General features: G+C 42.9%; 1 protein-coding gene across 1 annotated transcript in view; it reads right to left on the bottom strand.

Annotated features, from left to right (window-relative positions):
• Positions 1-13,002, bottom strand: part of SV2C (synaptic vesicle glycoprotein 2C) — a 98,897-nt gene that overhangs the window by 65,783 nt on the left and 20,112 nt on the right. Inside the window, exon 2 of the mRNA XM_035100167.2 lies at positions 7,481-8,174. Within this exon, the coding sequence (XP_034956058.1) occupies positions 7,481-8,063 (583 nt within the window). The 5' untranslated portion in view covers positions 8,064-8,174. The remainder of the gene's footprint in view (positions 1-7,480; positions 8,175-13,002) is intronic.

The following is a 13,002-nucleotide window of genomic DNA, read 5'->3' as shown; positions in this document are numbered from 1 at the left end:
AAGGATGCCATATAGAGGAGGGTGAAAGGTTGTTTTCTGCTGCTCCAGAGAAGTGGACACGGAGCAATGGATTCAAACTACAAGAAAGAAGATTCCACCTAAACATTAGGAAGAACTTCCTGACAGTAAGAGCTGTTTGACAGTGGAATTTGCTGCCAAGGAGTGTGGTGGAGTCTCCTTCTTTGGAGGTCTTTAAGCGGAGGCTTGACAGCCATCTGTCAGGAATGCTTTGATGGTGTTTCCTGCTTGGCAGGGGGTTGGACTGGATGGCCCTTGTGGTCTCTTCCAACTCTATGAATCTATGATTCTAAGAGGCATCTGAAACATATAGTAGCAAAACTATTGCACAGAATGGAACTGGTAAAAGTACATGGCTAGCTTCTAGTTGAAGCTAGCTGGGCTTCTGAAACACAGAAGAATGGGAACTAACAGTGCTCGTCTACATAATCTCAGAGATCGAATTGGGATATAAAGGCTCAGGAAGTCCCTAGGTATACACACAACTATATATATAAACACACACATATGCATATGTGTTTATGAGATAAATATGCATGCTCATACATACATGTGCACACACTCTTTATAGCATTTCAAAATAATTTTTACCTGCCTTGCAAGTCATCCACCAGCTCCAGTTTGCCTGATATTTGGAAACTGAAATGGTGGCACACAAAATACAATGCATACAAGACCAATATATCTAATTATTAATAGGGGGTTGCCCTGATCCATTCTATGCATTGTGTTCCACTCCAAAGTGACTTACAAATCAGAATCCAAAGTGGCCTTAAAATGAGGTGGGTGAGAGCTGTTCCAATCCCACACTGTGAATAAGTTTGCCACAGATAAAGCCATATCTGAATGAACAGTTTATTGATTTAAACACACACAATGCCACACTTCAGTCTCTTCCCTGCTGCTCAAGTAGCCAAATTAACAGGTAGTTAAGAGACTATAACATTTAATTGGATGGACACAAATATTGATTTATGTCCAACTTTTTACAATTAAGACAACTGCAGTACAGTAAAAATAGTACTTCTGTCTCTATTCTCACCCTGAGCGTAAAAGAAAAACCACCCCCTACTACTATAAAAATGAGATACTATGATGCAGCAATTACAGAACAGGGTTATCGAAAACCTAGTTAATCCCAGGTAATGATATGAAGCTACTGATGGATTCGTTTAGTACTAGCTCTGAACATATTATTTTGAAGGTATCTTCTCTTATCCGATAGTTCCCCCTGGCATTAGAGAGAAAATCCTAACTGACAAGCCTGAGATAAAGCCTACTTTGTTAAGTCTTTGTAATGCCTCTAATGCCTGGTTTCACTTTTCTCTGAAACTGAGGTGCCTCTGATACGTTTTCTCCCTCTCAGACTTTTGATGCGAAATGCAGCAACAGCATTCACATAGTTCTCAATCGACCCTGTCATGGTAACAAATCGGTGTGACTCTGCAATTTGAAATGCACTTTTTATGGCAATACTCCAAAGCTCAGAGTGATTATGAACGGTGCATGTGACTGAACAACACAATGTGTTTCCCATGCAATGTTCTGGGATTAATTCTTCTCACAAAAACCCTAAAGCCAGTAATTGGTCATAGGATCGCCCTACAGTCATGTCTCTACATCATATCAGAAGCAGGGGCATCTTGCAAGTGGAGCAGGGTGCCAAGTTCTGGAGGGTGCCAGGGAAGAGGCAGAGGCTGGACACGCCCTCGTCCACCTCGCTGAAGCAGTGCCATGCCCAGGGCCTCCACCTCTTCCCCGCCGGAGGAGCTGCCCTCCAGCTGCTGCCCGCCTCCTCCAGCCCCGCAAAGCTGCCAGCAGTGCCGTAAAAAGGCACTGACAACTATCTCTTCCTACAATGCTTTCCCACCTGTGAGTTGCTGAAAAGTAATAGTGACTTGAATCCCTCACCATGCGACAAAGGCAGCATACACACCATAAATTAAAAGCTCCCCGCACTGCAAAAAAAATTAATCCTGTGAAATGTAGTTTGTTAAGGGTGCTGGGAGCTGTAGCTCTGTGAGGCATAAACTACAGTCCCAGAATTTTTTTTGGGGGGGGGAGGGAGGTGTGTGTGTTGCCAAAGTTGGCAATAGCATATTTAGTGTATTAAATGTGTCAAATGTAATAGAAAACTTTTATTAGGTGACTAGCTGTACGATATAAAGAAGCATCTTTGCACAGGCAGCCAACTTGGCTGTCTCTGATGCAAAAGAAATGAGCTTTTAAAAATGTTGCCTGGTTGTTGTTGTTGTTTTTTCTTTGGGGGGGGGGAATCTTTGTGTTCTCTTATGCCAACAGAAGTTGGGTCTAGTAAATGCTGACACATTCATTTTCATTGAGGAAGAAAATCATGCAGCACAAGCAAACATGGGACTTCCTTAGCTATCAAAATGCGTTCCTCTAGGGGAAAAAAAAAATTCACTGGAACTGAGGTCGTAATCCTTGGCCTCAGTAAGACAAGCAGTATAATCCAAACCCCACAATGCACTGGGGGTCATTCACATTTCAGGGCAGAGCACATAAAGCAGGAGAAATTAAATGTAGCACTGTGGCAATCATCCTTCCAGTGGAAGCTTTTCAGCTTGCCAGATGGAATTATTCACCTCCCTGCCCCTGCTGCTTTGGGATTTCCTCTGAGCCCACCCCAATTTTGGGAAGGTGTAGGCAGAGGAGAGGGGGGAAAGTCCCGTTGTGCTACTGGGATACGTTAGTTGAATCCCAGTATGTTTGTTAGCATGTATATATTGAGGTAGCTCATCTAGATGAATATAATGCCACATTGTTGTCTTACATCTCATCCTTTTCTTGGAAAAAAAAAACCTCATCCCTTGACAGAACTTTCTTTCTTTTTTTAAATCAATTCCTTTCACTTAAAATATCTGTTCTAGACCAAAAAGTGCCTACCTGAAGATTTCAAGCATGTCATTTTGAAGCACTGCTTATTTATACTGTGGAGCAGTGAGAAATGGAAGATCCCTAGCTCAGTGGTAAGAGCAGATGCTAGAGGTCCTGTATTCAAGTTACTGCCACTCTCATTAAAAATGATCAGGTAGCAGGCATGGGAAAGACCCTGAGCTGAGATCCTAGAATACCCCAGCCAGGTAGAGCAGATGGGCTAGAATCTAGATGGATAAACAGACTGACCTAGTATAAGCCAACTTCCAATGCTAAAAACATCATCCAGTTCTCAGCGAGCCTTTCAATTCCCCATGAAAAAGAGGGTTGAAGCCTCAAACATTTCAGCCTCTCCATTTTGAAATGGGAGTGAAAAGGTAAAGGACCCCTGACAGTTAAGTCCAATCGTGAACGACTCTGGGGTTGCGGCGCTCATCTCGCTTTACTGGCCGAGGGAGCCGACGTTTGTCTGCAGACAGTTTTTCCAGGTCATGTGGCCATCATGACTAAACAGCTTCTGGCAAAACCAGAGCAGCGCACGGAAACGCTGTTTACCTGAACTGAAAGTTGTTATCTGCACATGCACAAAGGCTGTCTGAAATGTACACACCTCGGTTTATTCACACCTTGCGTTTTCAAATTATATGAAAGCTCATTTGAGGAGAAACACATCAAAGGAGTATTTCTTGAAAAAATACAAGATACAGGTGGATCATGGGCAACTCAGTTTCAAAAAGAAAGCTGTGGGAGCGCACGGGAGCAAACGAGTGAATAAGCACTCACATAGCATGAGAGTGAATTAATATGACAAAAGGAATGGAATACACGTTAACAATTGCTATAGATGTTGCTGGACTCCAATTCCCATCAGCCACAGCAAGCATGGCCCATGCTTAGGGGTGATGGAAATTGGAGTCCAACAATTTCTGGAGGGAACCACATTTCGAAAGGGCAGAGGAACCAGAGACCAAATAGCAAACATGCGCTGGATTATGGAGAAAGCTAGAGAGTTCCAGAAAAACGTCTACTTCTGCTTCATTGACTATGCAAAAGCCTTTGACTGTGTCGACCACAGCAAACTTTGGCAAGTTCTTAAAGAAATGGGAGTGCCTGATCACCTCATCTGTCTCCTGAGAAATCTCTATGTGGGACAAGAAGCTACAGTTAGAACTGGATATGGAACAACTGATTGGTTCAAAATTGGGAAAGGAGTACGACAAGGTTGTATATTGTCTCCCAGCTTATTTAACTTATATGCAGAATTCATCATGCGAAAGGCTGGACTAGATGAATCCCAAGCCGGAATTAAGATTGCCGGAAGAAATATCAACAACCTCAGATATGCAGATGACACAACCTTGATGGCAGAAAGCGAGGAGGAATTAAAGAACCTTTTAATGAGGGTGAAAGAGGAGAGCGCAAAATATGGTCTGAAGCTCAACATCAAAAAAACCAAGATCATGGCCACTGGTCCCATCACCTCCTGGCAAATAGAAGGGGAAGAAATGGAGGCAGTGAGAGATTTTACTTTCTTGGGCTCCTTGATCACTGCAGATGGTGACAGCAGTCACGAAATTAAAAGACGCCTGCTTCTTGGGAGAAAAGCAATGACAAACCTAGACAGCATCTTAAAAAGCAGAGACATCACCTTGCCGACAAAGGTCCGTATAGTTAAAGCTATGGTTTTCCCAGTAGTGATGTATGGAAGTGAGAGCTGGACCATAAAGAAGGCTGATCGCCGAAGAATTGATGCTTTTGAATTATGGTGCTGGAGGAGACTCTTGAGAGTCCCATGGACTGCAAGAAGATCAAACCTATCCATTCTTAAGGAAATCAGCCCTGAGTGCTCCCTGGAAGGACAGATCGTGAAGCTGAGGCTCCAATACTTTGGCCACCTCATGAGAAGAGAAGAATCCTTGGAAAAGACCCTGATGTTGGGAAAGATTGAGGGCACTAGGAGAAGGGGACGACAGAGGACGAGATGGTTGGACAGTGTTCTCGAAGCTACAAACATGAGTTTGACCAAACTGCAGGAGGCAGTGCAAGACAAGAGTGCCTGGCGTGCTATGGTCCATGGGGTCACGAAGAGTCGGACACGACTAAACGACTAAACAACAACAACAGTCTAGAAGCAACCAGAAGCTGAAGCAAAGCGGGCAGGGACCTGAAATATCTCTTTGATGGGAGGCAACTAGGTGTCCCGTAAGAGTATAGATAGTATGAACATTTTCCCTCTAGCATATTTTATTAATAAATGTTTTTATATGTGTGACACATTTTTCTTCCAAAAGGGGCTTTTAGTCTCAGAATTTGGAATTCCCAGGAGCTGCGAAAATCAAATAAAAAAGTTCAGCATCTTGATAGATGAGGTCTTGTAAACCATGATTTATTTATCTTCCAAGATTATCAAAACATGATGCCTGTGGAGAGCTCAATGATGTGTTAAAGATCTTCAGCTTTGTTTCAAAAGTAGATGTGACACCTAATGATTTAAACTGTGATGTATTTTCAGCCAAAGAAACCCAGACTGCTGAGGTGCCCACACACCAAAAAAAATGAAGACAGGGACCTAATTAAGTGTGCAAAGTCAACAAGGCTTTTTTCTATTTTCAACATATTTGCATTTCTATGAAACATGGCCATTGGTTAATGGTATTATAATTCAAGTGGTACTAGAAGATAGGAGTTTGATACTGGCATAGAGCAAATGAAATTTTGAGCAAGTTAAATATCACTGGAGTGGGAAAGCAAGTAGTTCGCACTTACTGGACTGCAGAGTATAGGTTTACAATCCACTTGTCCAGTGCTTTTTTCCCTAGGGGGATGCATACCCCTAAACATTTTGTGAATCTAAGTTTGACCTCATTGAGGGCCAGTATTTCAAAATGAGTAAGAAAATGAAAGTATCCCAAAAAGCACTGCACTTGTCTCCCCAAGGGAAATGCCCAAGCTGCTCATGAAAAAGGCATAACATTGTCTTTAAAACTGAAATATAAAATCAGTATAATCAAATACCAGAGAAAAGGAGAATAATTCCATAAAAACAGCTAAATGGGAATGAAATCACATCCAATAAAAATGTTATACAAGGCTGGTGAGACAGAGACAGACTATCCTTTTTTCAGAAAAGCAAAGGCAGGGTTTTTTGGGGGGGCAGGGACTTCTCACGATGTGTATATGCATCTTTCTTTTATTTCACAGAGTTTGGTTTTGATTTAAAACATTGGCGGGAAACCTGAGTCTTCCCATATGTTGTTGGACTACTGCTCCCATTATCCTTTAGCACTGGCCATGCTGACTAAGGCTGATGGGAGCTTGAGTCCAACAATACTTTGAGGGCCACAGGTTTCCCGCCCTTGATTTAAAGACATGTTTTACAGATGTTAGCAGTGGGGCCAAACTCACTATGAGAAACAAAGCATCTCTCAAGAAAAGCCATCTCCAGCCTTAGTAGCTATGGTTTTGCTTTATGCATTGAGAAGCACAAATATGTGTTTCCATTTCTCCAGCCCAACTTCTGAACAGAATCGCTCAATGCAACGTTGAACCTGCCCTAAAGATATTTGGTAGCAAAGCGCAGGGGGTTGGACTAGATAAGCTTCGTGGTCCCTTCCAACTCTACAATTCTAGGGACTGGCTCTTCTGGATAGAATTAGAAACACTCGCTCACTTGTGAATCCCCCCACCATGAATAGTCATGGTGTAATTGCACACCATTTCAAGTACTTTTGTAACACATCTCTGAACTATTCCTCCACAAGTCCCATTGAAACAAACCGAGCTGAGATTTCTCAAAAAAGATTTTTCTGAGAAAATTTCTGGGATTTCCTTTTTCTTTTTCACACACCCCAGCCCTTGCAAAAAAGGCAAATGATAATCTCCAATGATATTTTTTTTGTTATTGCCACCATTGTTCTTCCAGAATGACACTAGGGCCAGGAGGATGCAAAATGGCAGCTAGGCTGCCAACACACTTGGCTGTAGCTGCCACTTGCAGTGTCAGACAGGGAGAGGGACAAAGCTGAGCTACTGCCACTACTAGTGGAAAGCCCCACTCCCAGAGAAAGTGTTCAATAATTTCTCCTCCCCCAGGTCCACCACCACCACCAATTTCTTTGCCTACAACTACAATAGATAATTTTGAGAGGCCACTGGCACACAGTTCTAATCAAACACTCCTAATGATGAGGCACTTTCTTCCATCTCTTTGTTACACAGAACTGACATGTATTCTTGATACTAAGCTATGCAGCACGTTATCAACATATTATATTTATTCTGGATTCATAACCCTGTGGTTTTTTTGTCCTATGATTTAGGAACAGCTACTTATGTTTATTGGTCATGATGAAGGGCAGAGGAAAATCTTTTCTTTTTACACATACAATAAAACAAAAGAAAGCCATGGTGGTATCTTAAAATACATTTTGTGAGCCTCACATGCAGAGCTAACAAAGCAAAGATTGTTATTTGTTTTCATCAGAGGGAGCACTGTCAAATACATACGAGACAATATCTGTCTAATTTATGACACACGCCAGGAAAGGATGTAGATAATACTCACCAAGCCATCCTGATCCAGAATTAGGGATACACATGTCTGTCTCAGCACTGGGCAATACAAATCCAACCACAAAAACTTCCACCCCGTCAGCCATTAGCGCCATCCCAAGAACAAAGAAGAGGGCCCACTGAAAACGTCCATGCCCACATTCCTGAATGATGAGCTCATACTGCTGTGCCAATTCTTCTTCATCAGCTTTTCTCTCCGTTTCCAGTTCAAGACGATCTTTGTAGTCATCTCGTACAGGCTGACCTAAGGCTCCGATCCCATCCTTGTCCTGGGTCGCATTTGGGATTCCCTGATATTCCCCCTCATAAATCTCATCATCTTCATCATGCCCTTCAGTCGCTTCACTTGATCCTTCATCTTCATTCGCCTCCCCACCGTAATTTCCTTCTTGTGTATAGTATTCATCATCTTCTCTGCCTTGGAATCTATTGTAAGATCTTTCCGTATACTCGTCTTGAGCTTTCTCTACAGTTGCATTCCCCTTCCTCCCTGTCTGTTTCTTGACTACCTTGGCAATGTCCTGAGCCCCTCTCACTAATGAAGTATTATCTTCCATCTTGTAAGCTCCATCCATCTTGGGTTAATCAATGTGTGACTGAACTGATTCCGTGTGCAAGGGAACCTATTGTGTGCTGGAGCGCAGCAGCAGGAGTCTCCCAAGACACGTTCGGTTCCAAAACAAGATCTAGGAGAAGAAAAATAAACACAAGAAAATATTTTAAGTTTTGTTTGTTCTGCATAGAATCACAAAACTAAAAAAGAACACAGGATCTACAGTCACCGTTGCTCAAGAGGCAAGACTATCTACCCATCAATTCCCCATGGATTAACCCACACTATTGCTAACCAAGAGTGCACCAAAAGCAGAGAACTGGTGCACTGCAGAAAGGCTCCTGCAGAGTAAATAGCTCCTGATGACACAAGGAAGGAACCCAAAAGGGGAAAGCAAAAAACATTTAGGTATTTCTGCTGGCTTCTCTCATTTACATGCAGTAGCGTCACTTTCCAACATACAGCTTAAAACACATGGGTTTGTGTGTCACGAACATATTACAGATACAAATATGTATTATTGAAAGGTAACTGAAGCATTTCCAAAAAGAAAACAGTAGCTTGATATATAGTACTATTTGCTGTTTCTCATCCGTATCAGTCCTGCTGTTTACAATGAAGAGTGCTGCTGAATTTTCAAATTTGTTGTTTGGAAGACCTAATAACAGCAACTGGTAACGTTTACCTCAAAATACAAGGTGAGGGTTACAGCCACATTTCATTCTCAGGCTTGGATTTCAGTCCAAATGGGAGAAGTCAGCTTCTTCCTCCTTCCCTTCCCGTCTTATTTCAAATACCTCTTGAGAGGGGAAAAGCTCTACTCACCCCACCCCACCCCAGCTCCCTGATCTGTCTTTCCTTCCACCTACCCAGCATGTAGCTATGACTGCAAGGTAGCCACCAGGAGTGCTGGAAAATGTAGTTTCCCCTTTACTATTTCCCAGGACTTCTGTTTTCCAAGTATTGGGGGAGTAGTCCATTTTCCAAAGTGTATTTAGGAATGTAAACATAATCACATGTTCAGTGAATACATCAGAGAGATAGCAAAAGCATACATGCTGACCTTACTTCTCCTGACCCCAAGTGTTCATCCAAACATGTAGAGCACATGTAGATACAAAATTGTGCACATTTTGTGTCTTTCCAAGCTTTCAGATCTTTAAGTTTAGGGTACAAGAAGATTGCATTCACTGAATGCCCTTCTGTGCATTCATTTAAAGCAATATTGTTGCATAAAACTGTTCATCCACCTCAAATAACATGGCACACTGTGGGGATTTGGTTTTCCCTCTGTGAAGGAATAGTGGGGAACTGCAAGCCTACATGTCGGATTCATTCCCTGGGGCTCTCCTGCTTACCCCTCCCCTACTACAATCAGGCTTGCAAAAAAGCATTTATTCGCCCCTATCAAAGTCCTGTTTCAAACAGCAGAAGGGAATTACGGTAGCAGAAGGGGGTATGCAGCAGGGAAGGGGAGGGTTTAAAGCATAATTGTTGCAGTGAGGTGGGCCAATCTTCCCAAAGAGTCAATTCAATTCAACACCTTTATTGGCATATATACATAGCTGCCAAGTTATCCCTTTTTTTAAGGGATTTTCCCTTATGCTGAATAGGCTTCCTCGCGAGAAAAGGGAAAACTTGGCAGCTATGTATATATAAAATATAAAAAACAAAGACAAAACGTATAAAACATATAGGTCATTAGTATAAATAGTAACTCTACATCGTACAGAAATAATGGTGAGCAGGAGGAGGAAGAGGCACACAAGGGATCCTCAGCTATCATTGTTGAAGGCTAGATGTATTAATTTTAATTACATAAATTCTGGACAAGTAGTGGGCCATAATTCTGGTAATTTCGGGGAAGTCATCCCTCAGCAAGAGCTGGACCACTGTTTCCTTGTTGGGGAGGGTTCCAGGTCTCATAAAGGATAAGAGGGGGCCAAAATAAAAAAAATTAGAAAGGGGACAGTCCAGAATCATGTGAGTCATAGAGTCTACCTCTTTCTGGCCACAAGGGCATAATCTATTCCAGTAAGGGATGCCTTTGAGTCTTCCGGATAGCACAGAGGACGGAAAAGCATTTAGGCGGGCCAACATAAATACTCTGCGATAAAAAGGAGATACCAGGTCATATATATAATTAGGTGTCAATCCTTGGTGTGGCGGCAGCCCCAAGAAGGCAGGCGAGCATACTAGAGGTTGGGCAGGATGAAGTTTCTGGAGTTCAATATCAAGCAGTCTCTGCTTAATAAGAGTAAAGATATATGAGTCCTCATATGTCAAGAGGGAATCCACTGAGAAGCCTAGTTGTCTGAGTTTGTTGGAAATATTAGAGAACCATATACAGCTATAGTTGTCTTTCAGAAGATAGGATATCAAGCTATCTGGATCGGTATTAAAATGGATTTTTAACCAGTATTTAAAAGTAATGATCCAACCTCTTGTCTCAAGAAGGTGTTGGCCCAATTCTGCACAGATAGCCAAGTATGGCACACATTTTGGTACTCCAAGGATTTGCCGAAAGAAGGATGATTGAACTCCTTCTACTTTGTTGTTAAAGCTGGATATCCATAAGGGGATCCCGTATAGAAGCTGGGAGGCGGATTTTGCCTTATAGGCAGCAATTGCTGCAGGTACAAATTGATTCCCACCAAGAAAATGAAAGCGCTTGATTTGTGCAACCGAGCATCTTGCTAAATTAATTGTTCTGTTGCGATGGGTCACCCATTTTAAGTTATAGTGAAAGGTGACACCCAAGTATTCCCTCAGGAGTCATGAGGGAAGAAGATGGCGGTGCATCACCTCTCCGTTTAAGCTCTGTACTTACCGGTTTGTTTTACCATTTTTAAAGCCTTTTCAAGTCCTCTTCTAGGCTTCTAGGCCAAAGAGTCCATTTGGGGATGGCCAGGTGAACCCTTCCCCCCACCCCTCAGGGATAATCTGCCAGAAGATCACTCCTATTCTGGCTGTTAGAAAAAAGTTGAAATGCTTTTTTCAAGCCGAATTGTATGCATGTTTGTATGCAGTATTTGCGAGTGTGGCAGGATTCTCTCTCTCTCTCTCTCTCTCTCTCTCTCTGTGTGTGTGTGTGTGTGTGTGTGTGTGTGTGTGTGAGAGAGAGAGAGAGAGAGAGAGAGAGAGATGAGGGAATGCAGCACTCAGGTTGAAAAAACTACCCCACACCTGCTGTGAAGTCTTCACACTGCCTAAGGATTCCAACTTGTGTTCTTAAGTGTTTCATCTACAGTTGTACCTTGGATCCCGAGCACACTGTGAGTCAAACGTTTTGACTCCTGAACGCCGCAAACCGAGAAGTGAGTGTTCTGGTTTGTGAACATTCTTTGGAACCCGAATGTCCGATGTGGCTACTGGTTGACTGCAGGAGCTTCCTGCAGCCAATCGGAAGCCTCGCCTTGGTTTCCGAACGTTTTGGAAGTCGAACAGGCTTCCAGAATGGATTCCGTTCGACTTCCAAGGTACAACTGTATAAGAAATTAATGACACTTGAAGGCCAACACATAGTGAAGGCAATCCAATCAGAAAGAAAGCCACACTTCTTTACAGGGACTGAGACCTTCCTCCCAAACACTCATCACAATGATTTAGCAATTCTGCTAAGACGGGAAAAGGGAGGAATTGCAGCCACACAATAACATTTTCCAATGATTAAGTGATAGTGTATTATGTTCTGAGAACAGCTCATGAGTGGGGCATCTTTGATTTAAAATCTGCCTGACATTTCCCAAAACATCTCATGAAAATGACACTGTAAAGAAGGTGACCTCAGCATGCAGAGTTTGCATTGTGCAATATATCATGTAAAGGTAATGTGATTTTGTATCATTCGTAACTGAAAGCTTAGCCTGACAAGAAAACGTTGGAATTCAGGATAGGGAACAAGAGAACTGATTCTGTCCAAAGCCTACATGCAATACAGATTATTAATTTTGCCTCATATTCCCTCACAAATCACTTTGTGATCCTTCAGTGTTTCACTACGAGCAGTTCTTTCTACCCATTCTTCTCTGTTGTTGGGCGGGGGGAGGGCTGAAATGTTTCAGGAACTGGCAGGGACAGTGCACCCCGTTTCCCCGCCTGAAGCAAAATGGGAAAGTGCCTTCCACCCTACCGAAGCTTCCCTTAGTTGAGTTGCATGGCACTGCCTGCAAAGCAGCAGCAATGGATTCCAGCTAGTTCTCATGAAATCTCATGCACTGTGTGAATTTCTCAAGTTCTCGGCAACATCTCGGAAGAGGCCACCGCTGCTGCTGCTGCTGCGCCTCTGCGCCCATGGGGCTTTCTGCTGCGCTCTTGGCTTTCTGCTGCCAAAGGCAGCTGCCTCAGTCTACCTTACTGGCAGCCAGGAGCTGGTTGAGGAGGGGAAAACAGAGAAGCAACAGAGGCAGCTTCCTGCCCTCTACCCAAACACCATTTTTGGACCTGTTTTTCTAGGTCTCTGAGTGGCAACACTCTAATCTACTCTACAGTGCCTGAAAAATGAGCTGTCATTTGCAGGCTGCCTTAATTTCTAGGGCTCTTTGAGGAAGGAGCAATGCAGTAGAGATGGACAGACCTCAACTCAGGGCCCTTGCAGAAATCCTTTTTATTGCATGACGAAAGCTATCAACCCCCTTCAATACAAGACAATGTAACCATACGGGGGACCTGAGCCTTGGGAACTTTGCGTGCTGTCCTACCTGCAGGAGGATGCCGTCCATAGACTCTTAAAAGAGACTGGCCATCTCTTTTAGTGGGTCCAACCACCTGGTAAGGTATGAAAGGAATGAATGAATGAGTTCTTGTTGCTTATTGCTTGTTAAATAATAAAAGGTAGTAATCTCATGAGATTTGTGTCATTTTGTCTTTCTTGAAAATGCTCTGATAAAAAGGAACTTAACTCTGTTTTCATGACACAATGCTAAGCCAAACAATGGCTTTCTGAGAGGAGAAACATGTTT

The sequence above is a fragment of the Zootoca vivipara genome, chromosome 11 (assembly GCF_963506605.1).
Source record: "Zootoca vivipara chromosome 11, rZooViv1.1, whole genome shotgun sequence".
In the NCBI taxonomy this organism is placed as follows: Eukaryota; Metazoa; Chordata; class Lepidosauria; order Squamata; family Lacertidae; genus Zootoca; species Zootoca vivipara.
Note: the sequence above shows the minus strand (reverse complement) of the source record. Positions and strands in the feature narration are given on the sequence as shown.